We start from the raw sequence: 23,989 nt of genomic DNA, 5'->3' as shown, positions 1-23,989 counted from the left end.
TTTGTTATAAAAATATGTTTTATTCCTGTCAGTTGCGTCTTAAATCTGATTAATCTAAATGTAACGTTCAGCTTCTCTTCAGATGAACGTCATGATGAGTTATTTTTTCTAACAGCTCAGTTAAACACTGAGAAACCATCAATACAACAATAAATCTACAAATACATGAACAATAAATGAGTGACAAACATCCTTAAAGTGTCATCATGTTGTGAGTCTTCCTACCTGTCCCTCCTCCTCTACAGGTGGAGCGCTGACTCGTTCCAGGAAACAGCTCACCTGTGGCAAACACTTTTCTGACAGACGTGGAGTGGAGAGTCTTTGTCTTCAGCAGTTTGGATGTTAACTGTAAGTTTGCTTTGTTTCATAGTTGAACTTTCTCTTTAGTAACTTCAGGGTTTGTTTGTTGCTGTGTGATGTTTTTATTTCATCAGAAAGTTTGGAGAACTCTCATGTTGGAAGATAAATCTATATGTTGTTAAATGATTGATTTACTGGAATCAAACAATATTAATGAACAGCTGATGATTATTTCCTTTCTTCAGCTCTCACAAATCAAACTAAATCTACTTTTTTAAGGTTGTTTCCAGCAGTGTAAAGTCAGACACTAAAGTATAGGCCTGCTACTGTTTCCTGTGGAAGCTTTAAATCAAATGTATTGTATTGACTGATGTGGAGGGACAGTCAGAGGACGTCATCAAGTTCAATGTTGCTACAATAACATGCATACAGTCCACTTGTGTTCTTGCTTTATAATGACTTATTACTGGTATATGCAGTTAGACAGGAGCTGATGATGTGTGTATTTATTGCTTCATATATCTTTGTAATCAGAGTTCATCTGTAACTACTGAGTTTCTCTCAGACGTTCATGTGTACCATCACCACATTAAAACACTGTCCGCTTTATGTACAATTTGATCCAAATTAAACTACTCAATTAAAAAAGGTTATAAAATAGCTTTGTTGACTTTGGCTCTATCTGGTGGGAGGATGAAGAACAACAGTGAGCTAACAGCCTCCATGTATTGGAAATATTGTTGAAATAGCTTCACTCTGCTTCTCTATCCCTCTTTGTGTTTGGAGTCATTTTACTAAAGTCATTAGTACAATTCTAATAACAATATTTAAGTTTTTTTATCTTTTTTGTCAGCAGACAACAGACAGGTTTCACTTTACAGTTTGAACAACTCACCTAATTAACATTTATTGGAAACAGCTGATAAAATCTGCAGGGATGTTTGTCATTTCAGCAGATGTTCAGTAGTAAAACTAAGAAACAAGCAGCATGTTGAAGTGCTGACTGAACACAGATTGACCCTGAGAGAAATATCTCTGTCAGTCATTATGAGATTCAAGCGAAGAGAAGATGAAGAATGTTACATTTAGTGCAGAGGATTTAAAGTCTGAGCATTAGTAATGTCAACATGAACAAAAGTTCATATTAATGGATTTTTATCACTCATATCATTATTCTTTGTTCCTTGTCTTAATTTGATTTGGGGAATAATTGTGCTCTCAGTTATGGAACTACGGTTCCCATAATGCTTTGGGGGATGTAACAGGAAGTATAGCGTTGCCATGGATTCAGTGAGTTTGCTATGGATCAATTTAAGACATTTTGTAGTTTTATATACATTTTACAGGTCAGTGCTGCTACTGCAGGACAATGCAGTTATTTTGGTAGGTTGACCTTGTAAAATCTTAAAAGCTTGAACATTAATAATAATCATCAATTCATACTTGAGGCTGGTTTTCCTCCCAAATTTAGTTTCACTGTTTTCAGTTTAGAAAGGTTTTTACCAACACAATGTAAAATAGCTGCAGTCAAGTCAGATAGAGTTCACAACCATATATGAAAGGAAAACAATTATCACATGACCATTTATACAGTACGTTGAGTTATTGTTGACTGTGACTGTTCCTCCTGGCCATGAAGGAATCTATCTTTGGCTGAATTTTGAAATGTTTGCACAGTGACTGTAGATATCGTCCTCCATTACTTACATGGGATTTGCTTTAGAATCTCTTGTCTTCAGTGTGGACAGAAGGAACAATTACAACAACCAGTAACTCTTTCAACATACACGAGGATATGTCAGTATTGTTTTATGACAGACTTGAAAAATGTGAACCATCCTTTAAGACCTGATGCTGGGCAGTAGAAGAGGTGCCTTGTGCATGTCTGGAAGGAATATGATAACATAGTTCTCTGCTACTAAGGCTGAAATATTCATTAAAGACACAAATAAGCATCAGAAAAGCATGTAAAGAACTGAAAAAAGAAGAATTAGCTAATTTCCCCAATAATGTTTTAGCAGTTTTTCTTCAACCTGTTCCATCTTGCCTTCACTATCAGTAAACATTTTGACAGACTTTTTGGCTGTTAAAGCACCTTGTAAATTCTGTTTTTAAAGATTCTATATAAATAAAGTTATTCTTATTATATTATTAGTTGAAACTGAGCCTCACTATCAACCTCTATTAAAGATGTTTTAAATGAACACTAAATAAAATAACGCCCTCTAATATCAAAGGGTTTCTTGTACTGTCTGTCCAGACAGCTACTGTATACTTTGACTTCATGTTAATTGATGCGTCTGTTGGTCAAAGTGTTACCATGGTTACACACAGTATTTACAGAGAGAGAGAGATGTTAATGTGTGACAGAGTCTGAGTTTTGTATTAAATAAGAGACTCACAAAGAGAGAATGTCTTTCTGTAACATGATATGCATCAGGCCGAGAGCAGCAGCCTCTCTACTTTTATACAGCAGTCTGCACAACAGCAAACACAGGAAACAGCATGTTTCTGATCATGTTTTGACATCTTCCACCTTACATGGTTCTGAACCCAGATTATCAGACAAAGGAAGAAGACTCAGAGAATCATCATCACATATATAGTGAACAAAACCCAGACAGTTGTAAGTGAAGCAAAGCTTTCATATAAGGTGTTAAGACAGTGCTGACTTATAAGGCATAAAGAGAATGTCATGTGTTTTCCACCACAAGTGGTTTTTTCTAGTATTTCCCTCCAGTTTCTCTCCTTTGGGCCACAGATTTACTCCAAATATGATCTGAAAAGCAGACCTGAAACAACGCAATGTTAGGAATTACATAAATAACTTGATGAGCAAATTGCATAATGGAAGTCAATAATACAACATCCACATATTAACTAGTTAGTGCTGTAGACACTCAGGTAAATAGTAGACTGTCTCACTTGAAAAAAGAGCTAACAATGCCCTCTGGTGAACTAGTTAAAATAAACAAAATGAGTAATGGAAGAAGTATCTTTTACTTCAGTAAAAGTACCAACACAACAATATAAAAATACTCCATTACAAGTAAAAGTCCTGCATGAAAAATCCTACTACAGTAAAAGTACATAAGTATTATGAGCTTGATGTAGTTAAAGTATTGCAGTAAAAGTAGTGGTTTGGTCCCTCTGACTGATATATTATTATATATGACATCATTAGATTATTAATAGTGAAGCATCAGTGTTAGAGCAGCATGTTACTGTTGTAGCTGCTGGAGGTGGAGCTAGTTTCAACTACTTTATATACAGTTAGTTAGTTTAGTTCAGTGGTTCCCAACCTAGGGGTCGGGCCCCTCCAAAGGGTCAGCAGATAAATCTGAGGGGTGGTGAGATGATTAATGGGAGAGGAAAGAAGAAAAAACAAAGTTCTGATACACAAATCTGTTTTCAGTTTTTGGACTTTTTCTCTAATCTTTGATTTTTGCTGAAATATTGGATCATTTGAACATTTATTGAAATGAAAGCATGTGAGAAGTTTAGAGGGAAAAATCACTATTTGGTGGAGCTGTTAACAACTCATAGACATGTGAAATGTGACCCCGACTACACACTGCTTTTTGTAAGACGTCAAAAGACAAAAAGGTTGGAAACCACTGGTTTCATCTTTAACAATGTGTTGTATTTTAAAAGCTTGTTATATTATCCATTGTATCAAATCTTCATCTAGAAAGTAACTAAAGCTGTCAAATAAATGTAGAGGAGTAGAAAGTACAATATTTCCCTCTGAAATGTAGTGGAGTGGAAGCATAAAGTAGCATCACATGGAAAAAGTACCTTAGTACTGTACTTAAGTACAGTAGTTGAGTGTTTTGCTACCAGTGGTTCTGTTTAGTTGAGTTTTGTTTCGACAAGAATGATCTCATCTGACATGCAAACTCATCGTCTCTCTGGGTGTGTCCGTGTGCAAGTTTAGTTTCACTTTCTGTGACAGTCGTGGCGCAGATGGACTTTTACATCCAGACATCAACCTGAAGGTAATGATACCGCTTTTAAACGTTTTACTTGTTACTTCTTCCTCTTTTACTTATTTATTTAGCGTAGTTACAATCAGAAACTGCACATAACTGCCGCTGAAGTGTTGTTATTACTGTGTCCAATACTTACTGATGACTGACGGCAGGTTTTCCTGCCTGATTTAGCCTGTGGAGGAGGCGGTGATGAGCCGCTGCTCTCCCCGCTGTCTGAGACACTAAATGCGCCTCCGCTCGGCCGGACAGCCGCTGGAGAACAGCTTTGACTTTCTGTGTCTACAGGTGAATATAGAGCTGTTTCTATTTCTACCACAGGACTGATGTGGAGACAGCAGGGGGGTGAGGGGCTTCACTTATTTTATTCAATAAATACTGTAGTATTCAGAAAGACAGCACTCATCTTATAGACTCTCCTCCAACATGAACTAGTGTCGCTTCTTTATGGAAATGTGTCATCAAATGTGTTTGGAAGCTCTTTATTGAGACTCACTCATTTAGTTTGGAACTCTTTACAATTTTCTGGAAGGATCCATCTGCTTTTGTAACTTAAAGTACATTCACTCCCGTACTGTACTTAAGTACAATCTTCAAGTACTTGTACTTCCTTTTTCTGCTACTTTATACTTCCACTCCACTACATGACAGAAGGAGATATTTTACTATTCACTACATGTTTCTAGCTATGATTCAGATTTTAAATCAATATCCTCAGGCATCAGTGTCTTCAGTATAACATCACAGCAACAACAATAACAGTAAAAACAGATACATCAATCAAATGCACATCTACATATAAAAGTGCACATATAGAGTCAACCTAAATCAACATAAAGCACTACATGTTAATACATTAATGATATAATAATACAACACAGTCAGGAGCCATTCTTTGTACATTTACTGAAGAATACTTCCAAATTATCTTGTTTTTCTCTTAAATGGGAATTTTTTATTCATTTCTAACACAGCAGGAATTATAACAAACATATCTGATACATTTAAAATACATTTGGCCTAATTTTAAATCTGTAAAAACTAATAATTTTACCTTTCACCTGCTGAGGTGAGTGACTTTATCTCTATGATTGTTAGATAAAGTTTATTTATTGATACAGTCCAGCCTGCATGTCTGTGGTTATAAGTTATGTGAGAACTGTGTGGAAAGTTCATCATGCTGCTTTTAGAGTTCAAAGTACAAACTGTAATATTTAGTCTTTCTTTGTTTGAGGTCTAAAGCGCTGTTATCAAGAGTTTTTATGCAGTCTCAAGATTTGAATTATAAGCTTTCAGTAGATCAGTGACTGAAATGCAACAGCAAATGTGTTTTATGAGTCAGTTATTTCTTATAATTTCAAGAAAGTGTTCTGAACAGAAGCAATCAGTCTGGTTTTAATGAAACAATCTTATTTAAGTTAGTTGTGTTTAGTTTTAAAGCAGAATTCCAGAGCAAAAGCTAGAAAGATGAATGTGTACAAACTGCATCTTACTGCATGTCTGCAACTAAAGATGAACTTTACTGGTCTTTGTTGAGCTTCCTCAGTCACATGTTGGTTTTTCATCTTCACCTACTTGTCATTAGAAATGATTTGGCGCCCTCTGGTGGCACAAAGATAAACTGAACGATGTTACTATGAACACAGAGCTGCAACAATTAATTGATTCAACAGAAAATGATTTAATTCAACAGTCAATATTTTAATTGATTAATTGCTTTGAGGCGTTTATGAAAAAAAACCATTCTCTTCCAGATTCTCTGATTGCAGCTTCTTCAATGTGTATTAATAAATGTATTTTGTGGTTTCTTTAGTCTCTTTGACAGTAAACTGGAGATCTTTGGGTACAAAACAAGACATTTGATAATGTCATCATGGACTTGGGCATTTTTCACAATTTTCTGACGTTTTATGGACCAAACAACTAATTGATTAATTGATAATGAAAATCATTGTTAGTTGCAGCTCTAAACACAGATTACGTGAACTGTTTTTTTTAAATGACAGAAACCGTGACAACAACTAAACAGCTGTTTTCTAACAGGTCAGACTGAGGTTCAGATACCTTCTACTTGTTTATCAATACAACAATAAATCTACAAATACATGAAGAATAAATGAGTGACGAACATCCATAAAGTGTCATCATGTTGTGAGTCTTCCTACCTGTCCCTCCTCCTCTACAGGTGGAGCTCTGACTCGTTCCAGGAAACAGCTCACCTGTGACAAACACTTTTCTGACAGACGTGGAGTGGAGAGTCTTTGTCTTCAACAGTTTGGATGTTAACTGTAAGTTTGCTTTGTTTCATAGTTGAACTTTCTCTGTAGTAACTTCAGGGTTTGTTTGTTGCTGTGTGATGTTTTTATTTCATCAGAAAGTTTGGAGAACTCTCATGTTGGAAGATAAATCTACATGTTGTTAAATGATTGATTTACTGGAGACAAACAATATTAATGAACAGCTGATGATTATTTCCTTTCTTGAGCTCTTAGAAATCAAACTAAATCTACTTTTTAAACGTTGTTTCCAGCAGCGTAAAGTCAGACACTACAGTATAGGCCTGCTACTGTTTCCTGTGGAAGCTTTAAATCAAATGTATTGTATTGACTGATGTGGAGGGACAGTCAGAGGACGTCATCAAGTTCAATGTTGCTACAATAACATGCATACAGTCCACTTGTGTTCTTGCTTTATAATGACTTATTACTGGTATATGCAGTTAGACAGGAGCTGATGATGTGTGTATTTATTTCTTCATATATCTTTGTAATCAGAGTTCATCTGTAACTACTGAGTTTCTCTCAGAAGTTCACGTGTACCATCACCACATTAAAACACTGTCGGCTTTATGTACAATTTGATCAACATTAAACTACTCAATTAAAAAAGGCTATAAAATAGTTTCACTTTACACCAAATGACATTTTATCTGTGTTGTTAAATGTCTGGCAGCAGTTAAGATCTAACATCTGCTGCTGTTTAACAAGTTTGTATTTAATGTAAACAAAGTCATATCAAAGTAAATGTGCCCTGATTCTAATCATTTAATACATTTGTGTTTGTGCGTCATGTGCACTACTAATGTGACAACAACATCAAAGAGAACTAATAGATAACTGAAACTATTGACATGTTGTTTATTGGTGTTGAATTGACTGAATATGAATGAAATTCAGTCAGTGTGAGTCAGTGAATGTAAATCCTCCTCCATGCATCATGTGTGCTGCTCTTCACTTCACTGCAGCTTCATGACGCCATCTAGTGGATTGATAGTAGAAGTACAGCAGCTGATGGCAGCTTTCTCTGCGTCACACTGCTGTCTGGCTGCATTCACACGGATATATAACAGAAAATAACAGCCAATCACAGGAGGAGCAGCTGATATTTAGGATTTGACAGGAGAAATGATGTAAAGGATGATTTGTGTTTCCTCTCCAGGTGAAGGTAGAAAGTGTGTGTGACTGATGTGGATGTGACTTCAACAGCATGGATCAGTGTGAGGACAGAGAGGAGGGAGTGCCTCCCTCTAAACGCTCTCGGTGTGGGGAACATGACAGCCAGACCAAAGCTCAGAGGTGAGATGAGGATCTCTAACTGTCCATCACTGTTCTCCACCATCATTATTCACACTCAAAGCTCTGTGTGTGTTGTGTTGAAGAACAAGGAGGCAGCACAGACCAGACTCTGCTGGACCTGAACCTGAACCTGAACCTGGACCTGAACCCAGCTGTGTGTCCTTCAAGAGTGACAACTCAAAGGAATTTTTTATTGATTTTAAACAACAACATTCATCTGATAAAATGTAAGTTGTTGGTGTCATGTTAATGTAATAAGTTTTTTTAAATTTATTCAGTATTTTATTCAGAGAGAATTTTACTGAATATGTGAGCTCAAATTGTTATTTCCAAGGCCAAGAGTTAGCATATCATTATCTTACCTTATTATTATTATTATTATTATTATTATTATTATTATTATTATTATTATTATTATGTTAATATGTGACTGAGATGGTCCTTTATGCTTCTACATTATAAATTAGGGTAATGTTAGCGGCTCTGATCTGTATTTGATTAGGGGCAGTTTACCAGATGTAACTTTGCCAAACTCATCTTGGTATGAACACATTAGATATTGATTGTCAAAAGATGACGGTAATTTATCAGAATTTTACGCTCACCTGGGTTTTTTAAGGTGCAAGTGTACTTGTTAAGCCAGGGATGTGCATTCGGTTTGCATTTCTGAGATTTAAGAGGTGCAACAGAATCAAGAATGGAGGCACAATTTTTATTCCAGTACTTAACTAAGTCATCAGTTTTTGGAGTAGCTGTGGTGTAAACCTCAGGGCTGGATGCAAAAAAAGTCTCTGAAAACTGAGCTGCAGAATTTGAACTGAAAATCCAAGAATAGACGTTTCGGTCCACTCTCTTAGTTGGTTGTGTGATTGACACCTTTAAAGCGATAGTTTGGTGGTGAAAACTGAGGAGGAGGGAGTCACTTGGGTGATTGTGAGATGGTAAGTGGTCTGAGTCAGTTCTCTAATGGAAGGGATCATCCACCTCTGCTGGGTCGAACAGTGGGAAAGAGATCCATCTTCCGCCTTTCACCATGGCCGACTGGCTGGTTCCTGTGTTTCCAGCAGCGCTCACAGCTGTAGGCCTATGTGTTATCAGAGGAGCCGGTTGGTTCAAAGTTGGCAGGCGGAAATACAGCACTTCCTGCTGTTCTGTTCTCTGATTGGATTTTCAACATATTGGAGCTCAGTCTTTAGTTGGAACAGCTTGGTTATTGAGGTCATGCTTATTGACAGCTGACCATGTGTGGAGTGGGATTTATTTTAAGTCTGTGAAGTAGATCCACAGTGGAAGTACTCTGGTCACCCAAGGTGGTGTGCCTTGGGTTTTACCTCACTCTGGTATCCGCAGTAGTGTGGTGAGGCAAAAAACAAAGTCAAACAGCCAGAAAAGTTCCCCGGTAGTGCAATCCTGTGACTTGCTGTATAATCAAGATTAGGGATGTCAGTTTCAGTTAATTCTGCTTTCAACAGGCCGACACCCATTTACCAATAACTAACCCGGTTAATTTTTAAGAAAAGTTGTGATGTAGCTTTCTTCTGTGAGAGCTGTCCAGCAGTCGGTGGTCAGAGCTAACGTTAGCTTGACTTTTAGCTCATCTTTCACCGAAAAGTGTTTTTCAATGCGTTTAGTCACAGTAGCACTTGATGGCATTATGTACTCTGGCATGAGGTACGAATATAAATAATAATATGAATATAAGACAGCCCTGATTATAAGATGACCCCCCTTTTCCAACAGCTGTTTTTGGAAAAATAACGTTCCTTTCTGAATATAACTTACAGTACAGTACAGTGAGGGAGGGACAGCTTCATGGAGGGTTGGTGAGAGCTGTTGGGACTAAACCAAACTGACTCTGAGCTGAAAGCTACAAACAGATGGAGTTGTTGATTCTCACTGGGATCAGCAGGACTAGTAAAGCTTTACCACTACAGGGAGTCATCTGATTCTCTGTTCACATCCAAATATCACTTGATGGACCTTTAGCTTGTGTTTGTCTGTGTGTGGACAGACATTATGTTAACTCATTCTTCGTGATTCCTCCACAGAGTGGACCAGGAGAGCTCAGAGGTTCCCAGTGGTCAGTCTGCCCAGCAGGATCAAACACACCTGGACTCCATATTTATGGTCTGTACATGCACAACAACTACTTTTACATCTATTCTGTTCACAGTCATCTCCATGCTGCACTTTGCAGACCACTGGATTGTCAGTCTGTCCAACATGGATCTGATGTTTGCTTCATGATTTTTGTTTGATTGTGTAATTCATGTAGTATTCTGTTCCAGCTTCTGGAGGAGAACATCGTCACTTTTGTGAAGAACGAGCTGAAGAAGATGCAGAGGGTTCTGAGTTCAGATTACCCAGAATGCTTAGAGAGTCAGAGGGAGGATGAGGAAGTGTTGGATGGTGAGGAGGAGGAGCAGAGGAGGAGCAGCAGAGAGGCATTTCTGAAGATCACACTGCATTTCCTGAGGAGAATGAAGGAGGAGGAGCTGGCTGACCATCTGCAGAGCAGTAAGAGAATTTATATAAAGACTGGTGAAATAAGAGAGACTCAAATTGAATTAAACTCAAATTTGAATTGTTATAAATCCAAACATTTGTCAATATCCAGAAGTTTTTGCTTCATTATACATCCTGGCCGGAGGCTTTATGTCTGAGCCGTTTTAGTTGTTATACCCTTGATCTATCTTCAGATTTGCAGAATGACCTGAAAGTTGACCACCAATGTATAAAGTGTGCAGAAGGTACCACAAACCATGGGCCACTTTAAATTTCAGTGGCCTTCTCAGGCTTGAACCATTTTAATTCTTTTTTTAGAGCTTTTAAGTCGTCTAACACATTGAGCTAATTGGACCTAGTGTAGTAATAACAAAGTTCCCAAAGACGGCATTTTCAACATCTAGACCAAGTTCAGCAGTATATTTTTTATCCAGGTTAATTATGAAGATTTATTTTCCTACTGTTTCATATACAAAACAGCAGTATGTCATGTGAACAGTACGTAGTGTGTGTTCTCAAAACCCTGCAAGAATACCAAATATTTGCATCAATACACCTTACTTATTTGCTTATTCTCTTAGGAAATGAAGTCATATTTCCTTTAAAGCACACTCAACAAGTTGTTGTTTTTTTGTTGTTCTTTTAGAATCTCCTGTTATGTGCCAACTTAACCTCAAGTCTAGCCTGAAGAAGAAGTTCCAGTGTGTGTTTGAGGGGATTGCTAAAGCAGGAAACTCAACCCTTCTGACTCAGACCTACACAGAGCTCTACATCATAGAGGGAGGGACTGCAGAGGTCAATAATGAACATGAGGTCAGACAGATTGAAACAGCACCCAGGAAACCAGTCAGACCAGAAACAGCAATCAGAAAAGAAGACATCTTTAAAGCCTCACTTGGAAGAGATGAACCAATCAGAACAGTGATGACAAAGGGAGTGGCTGGCATTGGGAAAACAGTCTTAACACAGAAGTTCACTCTGGACTGGGCTGAAGACAGAGTCAACAAGGACATACACTTCACATTTCCATTCACTTTCAGAGAGCTGAATGTGCTGAAAGAGGAAAAGTACAGCTTGGTGGAACTTGTTCATCACTTCTTTACTGAAACCAAAGAAGCAGGAATCTGCAGGTTTGAAGAGTTCCAGGTTGTGTTCATCTTTGACGGTCTGGATGAGTGTCGACTTCCTCTGGACTTCCACAACAATGAGATCCTGACTGATGTTACAGAGTCCGCCTCAGTGGATGTGCTGCTGACAAACCTCATCAGGGGGAAACTGCTTCCTTCTGCTCGCATCTGGATAACCACACGACCTGCAGCAGCAAATCAGATCCCTCCTGTATGTGTCAGCATGGTGACAGAGATCAGAGGGTTTAATGACCCACAGAAGGAGGAGTATTTCAGGAAGAGATTCAGAGATGAGGAGCAGGCCAGTATAATCATCTCCCACATCAAGACATCGCGAAGCCTCCACATCATGTGCCATATCCCAGTCTTCTGCTGGATCACTGCTACAGTTCTGGAGGATGTGTTGAAAAGCAGAGAGGGAGGAGAGCTGCCCAAGACCCTGACTGAGATGTACATCTACTTCCTGGTGGTTCAGACCAAACTGAAGAATGTCAAGTATGATGGAGGAGCTGAGACAGATCCACACTGGAGTCCAGAGAGCAAGCAGATGATTGAGTCTCTGGGAAGACTGGCTTTTGAGCAGCTGCAGAAAGGCAACCTGATCTTCTATGAATCAGACCTGATAGAGTGTGGCATTGATATCAGAGCAGCCTCAGTGTACTCAGGAGTGTTCACACAGGTCTTTAAAGAGGAAAGAGGGCTGTACCAGGACAGGGTGTTCTGCTTCGTCCATCTGAGTGTTCAGGAGTTTCTGGCTGCTCTTCATGTCCATCTGACATTCATCAAGTCTAGAGTCAATCTGCTGACAGAAGAACAAACAACATCCCAAAAGTCTGAAACTAAAGAAGAATCTGCAGAGACATGTCTCTACCAGAGTGCTGTGGACAAGGCTTTAGAGAGTCCAAATGGACACCTGGACTTGTTCCTCCGCTTCCTCCTTGGCCTTTCACTGCAGACCAATCAGATTCTCCTACAAGGCCTGCTGTCACAGGCAGGAAGAAACTCACAGACCAATCAGGAAACAGTTAAGTACATTAAGAAGAAGATCAGTGAGAATCTGTCTACAGAGAGAAGCATCAATCTGTTCCACTGTTTGAATGAACTGAAGGATCATTCTCTAGTGGAGGAGATCCAACAGTCCATGAGATCAGGAAGTCTCTCTACAGATAAACTGTCTCCTGCTCAGTGGTCAGCTCTGGTCTTCATCTTACTGTCATCAGAAAAAGATCTGGACGTGTTTGACCTGAAGAAATACTCTGCTTCAGAGGAGGCTCTTCTGAGGGTGCTGCCAGTGGTCAAAGCCTCCAACAAAGCTCTGTAAGTACACAGATAGTTGGATTTATTCATCATTACTTAAATACTCTGCTATCTTATCAACAGGAGAGAAAAAAAACTTCTTACATTTTTTCCTTTGTATTTCCTCTTCAGACTGAGTGACTGTAACCTCTCAGAGAGAAGCTGTGCAGCTCTGTCCTCAGTTCTCAGCTCCCAGTCCTCTAATGTGAGAGAGCTAGATTTGAGTAACAACAACCTGCAGGATTCAGGACTGAAGCAGCTGTCTGTTGGACTGGAGAGTCCACACTGTACACTGGAAACTCTCAGGTCAGGATTCATCAACCTGTTCAACAGATGAACATGTAAAATCTGATTGATATTAGAGGATAAACATTAAATCCGTGTAGAATTGTCTCTGCTATTATGATTTGTCAAACCAGTTTTTACTCAACTTCAGCAGAAGAGAATTTCCACGCAGATTTTTATTGTTTTATTTTGTTTTTGCTTTTGTTGTTGAATTATTTAATACCACAGATGATTTTACAGATTTGTTCTGAATGTGTCTAAAAACCATTGTTCCCGGACAGCCAAGTATTCAAAGGGGCTTCCTCAAGCACTAGTTTTAGGCTGAAGAACAGACTAGTCTGTCTGGTGGATACTTTGATGAACCACTGTGACGTCACATTTTATGGCAGGAGGCTCCTTGATTTTGTGTAGTTAAAAAAAACAATCTTCAGCATACCAAACCATTGCTAAAAGTAAGTCTTTATTCTTCCTTTTGGCAAAAACCTCACCCGTCATACACATTTGAATGTTTTTTAACATTTAGATCACAATGATGAGGTAAAAATATGCCGCTGAATCATCCTTCAGCTGGTGATTTTTCCCATCTAGCTGGATGCTCAACTTTCTGGAGCTCCCTGATTTAGTTCATCTTTTAGTTAGTTCGTTTAGAGACAGTTTGTTGTTGTATCTGACAGCACACAGCAGTACTCTCAGACTGTCTGACATGTGCTGTTTTTTGTGTTTGCAGGCTGGCAGGATGTCTGATCACAGAGGAAGGCTGTGCTTCTCTGGCCTCAGCTCTGAGCTCAAACCCCTCCCATCTGAGAAAGCTTGACCTGAGGTACAATCATCCAGGAGACTCAGGAGAGAAGTTGCTGTCCGCTAGACTGGAGGATCCAAACTGCAGACTGGACACTCTCAGGTATGGAGGGACAATATCTGATAGAGGAGGAAGAGCTAGAAACATTTTCTCTGAGCTGATCACATATCTCTACAGAAGCACATTTCATGCACCAAAAAAAATGATTTCAGTATCTCATTTTGACTTCTTATCTCATAATTATGAGATCGGGTGTTATACTGTATTCTGTAAACAACAGTATTCTGTAAACAACATCTGTGCACAGCTACAGGGAGAGGGGTAAAATAACTTTCTGTCCTCCTCTTATATAATGTGAGATTTGTTTGGGAGAGACAGAACCTGTAAGTGTCTCACCCCAAAGACAATATTATATCAACAGCACATATTATTAAACTGTGCTCAAGAATGTTTTTTTTCTCCATTACACCTGCCAAGCTCCATATAATTACAAGACTTTTTAGTCAGTCAGTCTATTTTTATTTTGAATGTGTAAAAATAAAAAAACATAAAAATAAAACAGGACTTACAACAAAATGAAATAAACAGAAAACCTTTACAACAAACTCAATATAAAAAATAAATAGTAATCAATAAAATAAAACTTAAACAGTTAACATAAATCTTCCTTTCTTGCTACACTATTTGTGCTGTGTTAAATTCAACCGCATCCATGAACTTCAAGGTAAATGACTTTAAAAACAGCACGTTGGTGTGTTTGCTATATCCTACATTGTTTACTATCCTTATGGCTTTTTTGTAGTATGCATAATGGCTGTAGGGTGCTTTTGTAGGGGTTACCCCATATCTCCACATAGTAACGCAGATACAGCAATACAAGTGAACAGTATAGAATGTACAATGGTTTGTGATCCAGAATGTGATTTGTTTTTCCCAGTATTGCTATGGTCCTTGCCAGCTTCGCTTGCACATATCTTATATGATGTTTCCAGCACATTTTGTGGTTTAATATCACACCTAGAAATTTATTTTCATATACTCTTTCTATATTGACATTGTCTATCATCACTTGTACTTGAATATTAATCTTATAATTTCCAAACAACATAATCTTTGTTTTGTTCAGATTTAATCATACTTTGTTTATCAAACCAGTTTTAATTTTCTCATTTCTTTCCAAAAGCTGCTGTAAATTTTACCCAGAACAAAAAATATTTGTGTCATCCGCAAATAATACAAATTTCAATGTTTTTGATACCTACATATGTCATTTATGTACAAAGTGGGCAATTTCAGGACTAATACTGACCTCTGAGGTACTCCACGAGAAATGCTGACTTATGATGATGATTTATGCTCACCTATCTTTACAAATTGTTGCCTGTTTCTTAAATAGCTTCTCAAGCAATTCAGCACAACCCATCTGATACCATACCTTTTGAATTTATCAAGTAATATATTGTGATCAATTGTATCAAAATAATTTTTTAGATCTATAAAATTTCCCTCTGCATACTTATTTGTCTATACAATTATTAATTTCTTCAATTAATTCAATTAGTGCCAAAGAGGTTGATCTGTTTGATCTGAATCCATACTTACTGTCAGACAGCAATTTGTGCTTCTCATTGAATTTGTCTAGTCTTTCTTTCTCTAAAGAGTTTTTCCAATAACTCTTTCTATCTGTTTCTTTGGTGAATGCGATGCACTTCTTATCACAATGGTGCCTCATTCTATTTGTATGGAATTGGATCATCCTGTACCACTTGCATGATGGTAGCGAGGCAAATAGGCAATGTCAGGGTGTGTTGTGTCTGCTGATGCTGCTAGCTGACTGAAGAAGGCGGCTAGAGACTGTCCAGGTTTGGGAGATTATTTCTGATGATCTTCTGGGCCATCTTTACCACATGATGCTGATCCTTCCGCTCCACAGTTGTGCAGCTGGCATACCACACAGTCATGCAGTAAGAGAGGATGCTTCCAGTGGTGCTGTGGAAGAAATTCACCAAAAGTTTGGCCTCACCAGATGGGAGGTGTTGGTAGACCATGTCAGCTGTTTGGTGATGTAGACTCCCTAGAACTTGAACTCTCCACACAATCCACTGCTTCTTTATCTATGCAATGATCTCCTTCGTATTGGTGGTGTTTAGGAACAGGTTGTTGTCCTTGCACCACTCAGTCAGGTGTGTCACCTTGTTCCTGCAGGCTGTTTCCTCGTCCTGAAATAAGTCCAACTATTGTCGTGTCATCAACAAATTTAATTATAGTATTGGAAGGGTGAATGGGGGTACAGTCATGGTTGAAGAGCGTGATAAGCACTGGGCTCAGCACACAATCTTGAACACAGGGTTCCTGTTTTCATGGGTCACAGCGCAGGTGAACAATGCTATGTATGCCTTTTCCACTGAGCTCTTGGTCTTAACATAAAGAGGACCTGCAAAGTCCACTCTGACAGTTTCAAAAGGAGGTGATTCTGTAATCTGATCCCTTGGCAAGGGTGCTGTTATCTGCTGCATGGCCTTTACTCTGAATCTCTGAATCTGCAAGCTGCAATGATCCCCTTTACCATTTGTCTGACTCAAATAATCCAATACCTTAGTTCCACTACAGTGTCTCTGATACCTGAGCGCATCACTTGGTCATGGCTGTGTTTAATCAGCATTTCAGACAGCATGTGATTGGAAGGCAAGATCCATGGATGCTGCTCACTGAAGCTCAAGTCTGAATGTTGCAGCCTCCCTCCCACATAGACTAAACCATTTTCATCAAGAAACAGCTTCAGGTCTCTGATTTCTGAGTCTTTCTGAAAGTCTTGTCCTGCTTTCAATTTGCCCATCTCCTTCTGGAAACCTTGATTCTGTGCCTCCAAAATCCAGTGTCTTTCCGCTTCCGCCAGCTCCTCAGCTGTCAGCTCTTCTTGTCTCCATTCCCTTGAGTAAGAGTTGTGGATGAATCATTTAATCCAGACTGTGACTCTGAATACAGTTCTCAGTTTACTGTAGTTCTCCAGCTTTAATAACGGATCTTGCAATGTCTTTTCTGTGTTACTCAGCTGGACTGTGACATGGTTTGACCTAGGTTCAGCCTTTATCTCCTCTTCACAGAACTGTTCATTAGATAGGTCCGGCTGCATTGCTGAACTCAGAAATGGGGGCCCTGACCACCAGAGTTGTTCTTCACACGAGGACTGCCATCCTCATGTGAAGCATTGAAAACAACTCTGAACTTAGTTGTTGACTTTTCCTCACTGATCACTGCATGGTGAGGCAAATAGTACCTACTTGGCATTTCTGTTCTCAGTTCCTACTGTGTGTTTGCTCTCTGGGATACCTTCACATATTCCTTGTTGAAGATGGCCCTCAATCATGTCATTGTATCTCCTGAACAGCGTCACATCAGTTTTCAGTTTTTTTTTCAGCCCTTCAAATCTTTTCCGGGCAATTCTCAGATTGTCTGGGAGTTCTGGTGCATCTTGTCGCCATGGCAACGTCACTTCATATCGCCCTTTGTTGTACCTGACTGACTGGTCAAAGTTTTGTTGGGCCTCAATGTCATCAGCTCGTTCCTCACCTTTGCTGGAGAAGCCTAGTGACTCTATTTCCCAGAATGCACATAACTGGTTTGAAGCCTGTGTGGTTTTCTCAATGCCAATCTTCATGCATGAAGCTTCACTCATGCTTGACATGTATACTGGTCCCTGCACTGTCCAGCCAAATAAGGTTTCTATGGCAACCAGGGATTCTGATAGTCTTTCTACTCTGCCAGACACTATTTACCAGCATTAGTCAACACCTATCAATACTGACGGCTCCAGTTCTTCATCACTGCTGCTTGAAATATCTGCTGGTTGCAGCCCCTTTTTTTCTAGCTGCAGCTGAATTTGTTCTCCAGGAACCTGCATGATGGCAGAGCTCACTTGTGGTGTTTCAACAGCTTCAGTCTCAATATTTTGCTCTTTGTTGCTGATATTTTGCAAGACTAATTTTACAACCCTGAGTTCCATTGTTACTGGGGTATCACTGCCAAAGGTGTGAAGCTTTAAAGTCTCTTTTTTCATAAGTGGTAATCTCAATGCCTTTACCTATTTCTCCAGGACAAAGCTCCACTGACTTCCTCCATCCATCAGGCAACACACCTTCTTCTTCCCCTCTGTTCCTTCTGCCCATGCTGTTACTTTTTGCAGAAGAACTGTATTCTGCTTTCCTGTACTTGTCTTTACTGTGTGGGGAGCCACAGAGGAGATGATGGCATCGGTTGTCTCTTGAGCACTATTTAGGAGTTCAGTTTGCAATTTATTTGGATCTAGAGTCACACCAAGATATTTAAAATCAGTAATTATGTCAATCTTTTACCTTTGACAATATCAGCATTAGGAGGTTGTTCCATGGTTTTGGAGAAAAACATACCTTTTGTCTTGTTTACATTTAGACTCAGACATGATTGATCAAGCCAATGTGTGATCCTTTCCAATGCAATTGTAAGCTTAGCAGCAGCTAACTCAGCAATTTTTGCATGTGTGTACACAATGGTCTCATTTGTAGTTCTACATCATGACATTGTTGAGGGAGATCATTAATATACAGGCTACATAACAGGGGACCTAAAACTGACCCTTGTGGAGCACCCATTGTGCACTTCAAGTTACTGGACAGTGTGTCACCAACTTTAACACATTGTAACCTATTAGATAAAATGACAATATGACCATATACCATGCTGTTGAGCCACCCTATATCACCTCAGGGAGAATTCCTTATCTGCGACAGCCCTAGGTATGTGCCCCTGCTCCTCCTTTGAAAAATAAAAATAAAACAACAAAAACAAGTAAAACATTGTGAGTGAGTGAGGGGAGCTGAGCTTCTGTGTTTACATGTGCCACCGCCATGTTGTGCGGATTCAGATTGGAAAAAAGTCTATCAAAGCCCAAACCCACATTTGAACAGAATAATGAAACAGTAGACTAGAGTGATGTAACGTCCATGTTTGCATGCTGAAAGAGAACGTGCTGCTCTGACCCTCCTCCCCCTTTCAGGCTGAAGCCTTCTGGAGTCCGATGGTTGACACCAGGTCTGAGGAAGCGTAAGTGTGTTTTTCATTTGATTCATGAAAACAAAGCAAACTTCAAACTGTGGGATAACTCATTCACGTCCTACTGAGGATGAAGATGATGTCATCATCAAACAGATGATAGATCAATAACTGCAGCTGTATTGTGTCTCGTTCTCTCCATCAGATTTCTGTCAACTCATACTGGATACAAACACAGTAAACAGAAACCTCAAACTGTCTGACAACAACAGGACAGCGACGTATGTGGGGGAGGATCAGTCATACCCTGATCATCCAGACAGATTTGATCACTGGCCTCAGCTGCTGTGTAGAAATGATCTGACTGGTCGCTGTTACTGGGAGGTCGAGTGGAGAGGAGGGGTTCATATATCAGTGACTTACAGAGGAATCAGCAGGAAAGGAGACAGTGCTGACTGCAGGGTAGGGTGGAATGATCAATCCTGGATTCTGGAGTGCTTTGACTCTAGTGGTTACTCTGTCTGGCACAATAACAAAATAAAACCCATCCCCTGCTCCTCTGTCTCTCACAGAGTAGCAGTGTATGTGGACTGTCCTGCTGGCACTCTGTCCTTCTACAGAGTCTCCTCTGACACACTGATCCACATCCACACCTTCAACACCACATTCACTCAGCCTCTGTGTGCTGGGTTTGGGTTCTGGTTCACTCCTGGTTCCTCAGTGTCTCTGTGTTCTCAGTAGGAGGGAGAGTCTCCTCCTGTTAGAGAAACTTTCTCATGTTATTTAGTACCAACCTGATCTCTCACTGCTTGTAAATGCAGTTTCTAAACCCAACATGGTTTCCACATGACTGACAGTTTGTTTGTCAGTCACATATAAAGACATTTAAAAAGCTGTAAAAAAGAAGCTGATGTTCTCAGAGCAGATAGCCCAGTCTGTTAGAGGACTGTTTGGAGGTTCAGACGTTGTGGGTTTGATCCTTATGAGTCTCAGTGAATTCTGAAGTCCAACATCCAAAGTGAAACTCAGAAGCTCTCAGAGAGAAAACCACCACCGGCTGAAAGTTTACTGAAACATCAAGTTGTGACCAAGGTTTTTAAAAATGTTGGAAGAGTTTTGCCAACTAACTATAACACACATAATGACAGTAAGTATCCACTGGCCTATAGAGGCTCTTTGTTGTTTTTACTCTTATATATATATAGTCAATTCAGAAACCGATATGTTTTTATGTGTCTCTACTGGATGTGCATGTAGAGCTGTAATAAACATTATGATTAATAGATTCATCAATTCTTGGTTTTGTCTATAAAAGTCAGGAAATTGTGTAAATTGTGTAAAATATTGAGTCAAAGGCGACGTCTTTAAATGTCTCATTTTGTCTGAACTAAAGTCCACAACAGTAAAATATTCTGTTTATTATCATGTAAGACAAAGAAAAACATTAAATCTTCACACCTTAGAAGCTAAAAGCAGAAAATGTTTGCTTCAAAATGACTCAAATGATTATTAAGTGTTAATTTTCTGTTGATGGATAATCAATGAATGGACTAATTGTTGCAGCTCTATGTGAACAGAATATTTGAGGACAAACAGCTGACAGTTTAGCGCCTTACTAAATATCCACAATAAAAAGCTCATTTACAGGATCATCAATCTGTTTACAATCTGTTTGAAATGTTTCTTATTTCCTGTTTTTGTATTGTACCAAGTAAAGTTGACCATCTGTATGTTTATGTTACTCAGGCAGAAATAAATGGAACTGCAGTATCACCTGTTATGTCCAATAAAAAAAAAAGGATCATAAATAATAATAGAAGCTTTCATTTGATCTTTATTGTCAGATTCAGAAAAATGTCACTCTAATAATAAGCTGAACATTATAAATAGTTATATTGTTTATTCACACAGTTTAGCGCAGGGTCAGTTTCTCATTTCTACAATCTTCACACAACTCAACTTTGAATGAAAAGTCACATTTTGATATAAATCATGAACATTAATAGTTATATTTGGAAAATGCGCTCTGGACAAAAAGCAAGTGTTTTCTTCTCCAGGAAGAAAACACTTGCGCATGCGTCCGTCTGTCTTCTTCTGCTGTGACAATCAGCGGGTCAGAGGTCAGAGGTCAGATCAGGTATGTGACGAGGAGCTGAGAGAGGAAACAAAGAAGAAAGTCAAAAGCTCACAGCTCAACATCCAAACACAGACTGCACACAGAGCTGCAAGCATGGAGGAGAAACCATCACATCTACAGATCCAGGTACAGTTCTCCACTTTACTTTATCACATAAAAACTAATTTTTCTCTTTTTCACTTCATTTGAAAGATGAAGAAAACATCTGGACTCCTGCTGTCAAACTTCATCCAAACTAACAGCTGTTTTCTATTTCCATCATGCTGAACATGCAGGTTTGGAAAAACTAAATCTTTCTCCAAATGTCACCAAACAAGACTTTTACAGTCCGTTAAGAAACTCTTATTATCAGAAATAAACATGTGTCTGATTTTACAGTCCTGAACATTTTCACATGTTGGAAAATCAAACTTTATTTGTGTAGCAGCTTTACAATCCACATTTATGTTGAAATCTTAACCGTATATTTGCTTCTTTATTTCAGGGATTTTTGTATATTTGCTGCTTTTATGTTCTTTTTATATCTGGATGTCTCTGCTTCTGATTGGGCATTTATCTTCAATCAAAAAGACAATAATAATAATACTAATAATAATAAACTTTATTTGTGATGTCAAATGAAACCAAACCTTAACACTTAACAGATTTTTAACCTGTTTGAGTTTTTTTTTAGTATTTTATTATTTTTATTTGTGTTCTGTGTTCTGTTTATTTATTTTACCTTATACAAATATTTGTGTTATTTTTTTACATTTTTATTACCAAAAACATTTTTTTCTGGACAAAAAGAGAAGAAAACAAATAAAAACATTGTGTTCAATCAGGAGGAGAACAATATGAAAAATTTGAAAGTACAATATATTTATGAAAATTAATAAAATAAAATAAAAGTGGAGAATAATTAAACATTTACACACAAATAAACATGTTTTTATCTTTTTGTCAACAGGAATATGTTTTTGAGAATAAATATCTCTAATTTACATTTATTTCAGTTTTTAAGAGTTTTATTAAGCAATAAATGTATAAAATACAGTTTAAAATGTGTCTCAGCTCTGCTTGTAGTTCCTGCTCATGTCCATCAGGTAGCGCCATTTGAGCAGAAACAGCAGCTGACAGATGAAACTCACTCAGTGGACTTTGTTGGGTTTTAAGGTTCTTATGTGTTTTATTTCACATCATTTCATATCAATAAACTAACATCTATAGTTGCTCTAATATAAATAATGTCAGGAACTACAGGACACAAACACATACTGTTGTTTCTTTGCTTTTTATTAACATTTAATAATCGATCAAGCTGTTTGATTATGTGGCTCCTCTTGTTTCGCTCTTTGTTCTCTTCGTTTATCAAACATTTCAATTAAGTTCTGAGAAAAAACAACAGCAAGTGACATCATCACGTTTCTGACGGGATCGATCACAACGTGTCAGTAAGTTGTGACGGATCGATCGATCGATTGGCTTCAGCGACTCCTGAATGAGTTCTGACCTCAGATCAGATGTGTTTCATGTTCCTGCAGATCAGGAATGTTGATAATAAATCTATAAAACAAACATTAGTGCTAAAATAATGCAGTAAATGTGTCATAATGTCAGTGTGAATATCTTATATATACTTATACTAATCTGTGTTCATTAAACTGACAGCATGCTGTTTATCTTTTCACCAGCAGAGGACGCCAAAGCTTCATCAATGAAGAGTAATACTCCACCTTTAATGCACCTAATAGACACATTCTAAGTGTTCTGATAAATAATCAATCATTATTCCTCCAGTTATGATATGAAACACAAAGCAGCTATAAGTGAGTCACATGTGATAATAATAAAGATAAAGATGTGTTGAGGCTCCTCAATGATCCTGTTAAAAGTCACTTTGATCACAGTCTGATTTTTCTGAGCCGACTGACTGCAAGGACTACAACTACCCATGATGCCCTGCTCACTGAATCAGCCAATAGCAGGCCTCCAAAGGCAACGTGTCAGTGCTGAGGTCATCAGTGCACAGACTCAGAGCTGTTTCACAACAACACTGCTGCTGTTTCCTGTTAAATATCAGACTGGAATTATTACATGAAAAATATCAACTGGTAAAAAGTCTGAACTGTAAATAAATGAGAAACAGCTTCAGCTTCTTTTGAACTTTCATCCTGTAAAATTCTTCCTTGTTGTTTTCTGCTAATTTCAACCTGAAACTAGTTAATAATATGATGCCAAACTTCAGCCCTTCCTTTAAAGATACTATTTAAGAAAATGACTCTTATTCAATTGTTTTATGGAAACATTTCACATCCTCAAGTGTAAATTTACTAACAAAAAACAATATTTGCTGTAATTTGAAAGCAAATAGAACATTATATAAACACTATCTCAACCTTCTTAAAGAAGAAACCCGTCAAAAGCATTAAAATCTGTAATATTGATCTTTATATAGATTTACCCTCTCACTCATCTCGTTTCTAACTAACTGCTTTATTTATTTTGGTTTTTTTTTCTTCCTTTTTTCACTTGTTAGATTCTCTTTGTGTTGAACTTTGTTCTGTATGTGTTGCTGTTTTCTTCTGTCATCACTGTTTATATTGTTGCATTGATTGAATAATTAATTTGATTGTAAAACAGGATCAGACAACTGAACAAACATCCTTTTTACATTTTATTGTAAAAGTGTGAAATAACAAAAAATAGTACAAATGTGGCAAAAGGTAAAGATGAAATCAATCATAAAAGAAGAAAAATGAATAATTTGATTGTACTGTTGGATTTAATTTATGATATTTTTAATAGAGGTTTTTTGTAATAAAATGTACTAGATAAAAAAGACAATAAAAATATTTAAATTATATATATTTAATAGTTCTATTTTTGTTCTGAACTGCAGACATCATGAAAACCAAACAACACATTTTTAATATGAATGAAAAATGCTACAACAAATATACATCTGG

General features: G+C 38.0%; 1 protein-coding gene across 2 annotated transcripts in view; it reads left to right on the top strand.

Moving 5' to 3' along the window:
* The window catches only part of LOC137177474 (NLR family CARD domain-containing protein 3-like), an 87,815-nt gene extending 67,100 nt beyond the window's left edge, over positions 1-20,715 (top strand). The window contains exons 1-12 of one of the 2 annotated variants that reach the window (XM_067583822.1): positions 4,228-4,298; positions 4,445-4,577; positions 6,475-6,577; positions 7,728-7,864; positions 7,948-8,091; positions 9,913-9,991; positions 10,153-10,381; positions 11,016-12,813; positions 12,925-13,098; positions 13,805-13,978; positions 18,909-18,955; positions 19,110-20,715. In XM_067583822.1, the coding sequence (XP_067439923.1) occupies positions 7,776-7,864; positions 7,948-8,091; positions 9,913-9,991; positions 10,153-10,381; positions 11,016-12,813; positions 12,925-13,098; positions 13,805-13,978; positions 18,909-18,955; positions 19,110-19,645 (3,270 nt within the window). In that variant the 5' untranslated portion in view covers positions 4,228-4,298; positions 4,445-4,577; positions 6,475-6,577; positions 7,728-7,775 and the 3' untranslated portion in view covers positions 19,646-20,715. Of the gene's footprint in view, positions 1-4,227; positions 4,299-4,444; positions 4,578-6,474; positions 6,578-7,727; positions 7,865-7,947; positions 8,092-9,912; positions 9,992-10,152; positions 10,382-11,015; positions 12,814-12,924; positions 13,099-13,804; positions 13,979-18,908; positions 18,956-19,109 lie in introns of those variants that run through there. The other variant, XM_067583821.1, reaches the window with a different exon arrangement.
* Positions 20,716-23,989: the final 3,274 nt, after the last annotated feature.

The sequence above is a fragment of the Thunnus thynnus genome, chromosome 24, assembly GCF_963924715.1.
Source record: "Thunnus thynnus chromosome 24, fThuThy2.1, whole genome shotgun sequence".
Lineage (NCBI taxonomy): Eukaryota > Metazoa > Chordata > Actinopteri > Scombriformes > Scombridae > Thunnus > Thunnus thynnus.
The sequence above is the reverse complement of the archived record's forward strand: the minus strand, read 5'-3'. Positions and strand labels throughout refer to the sequence as shown.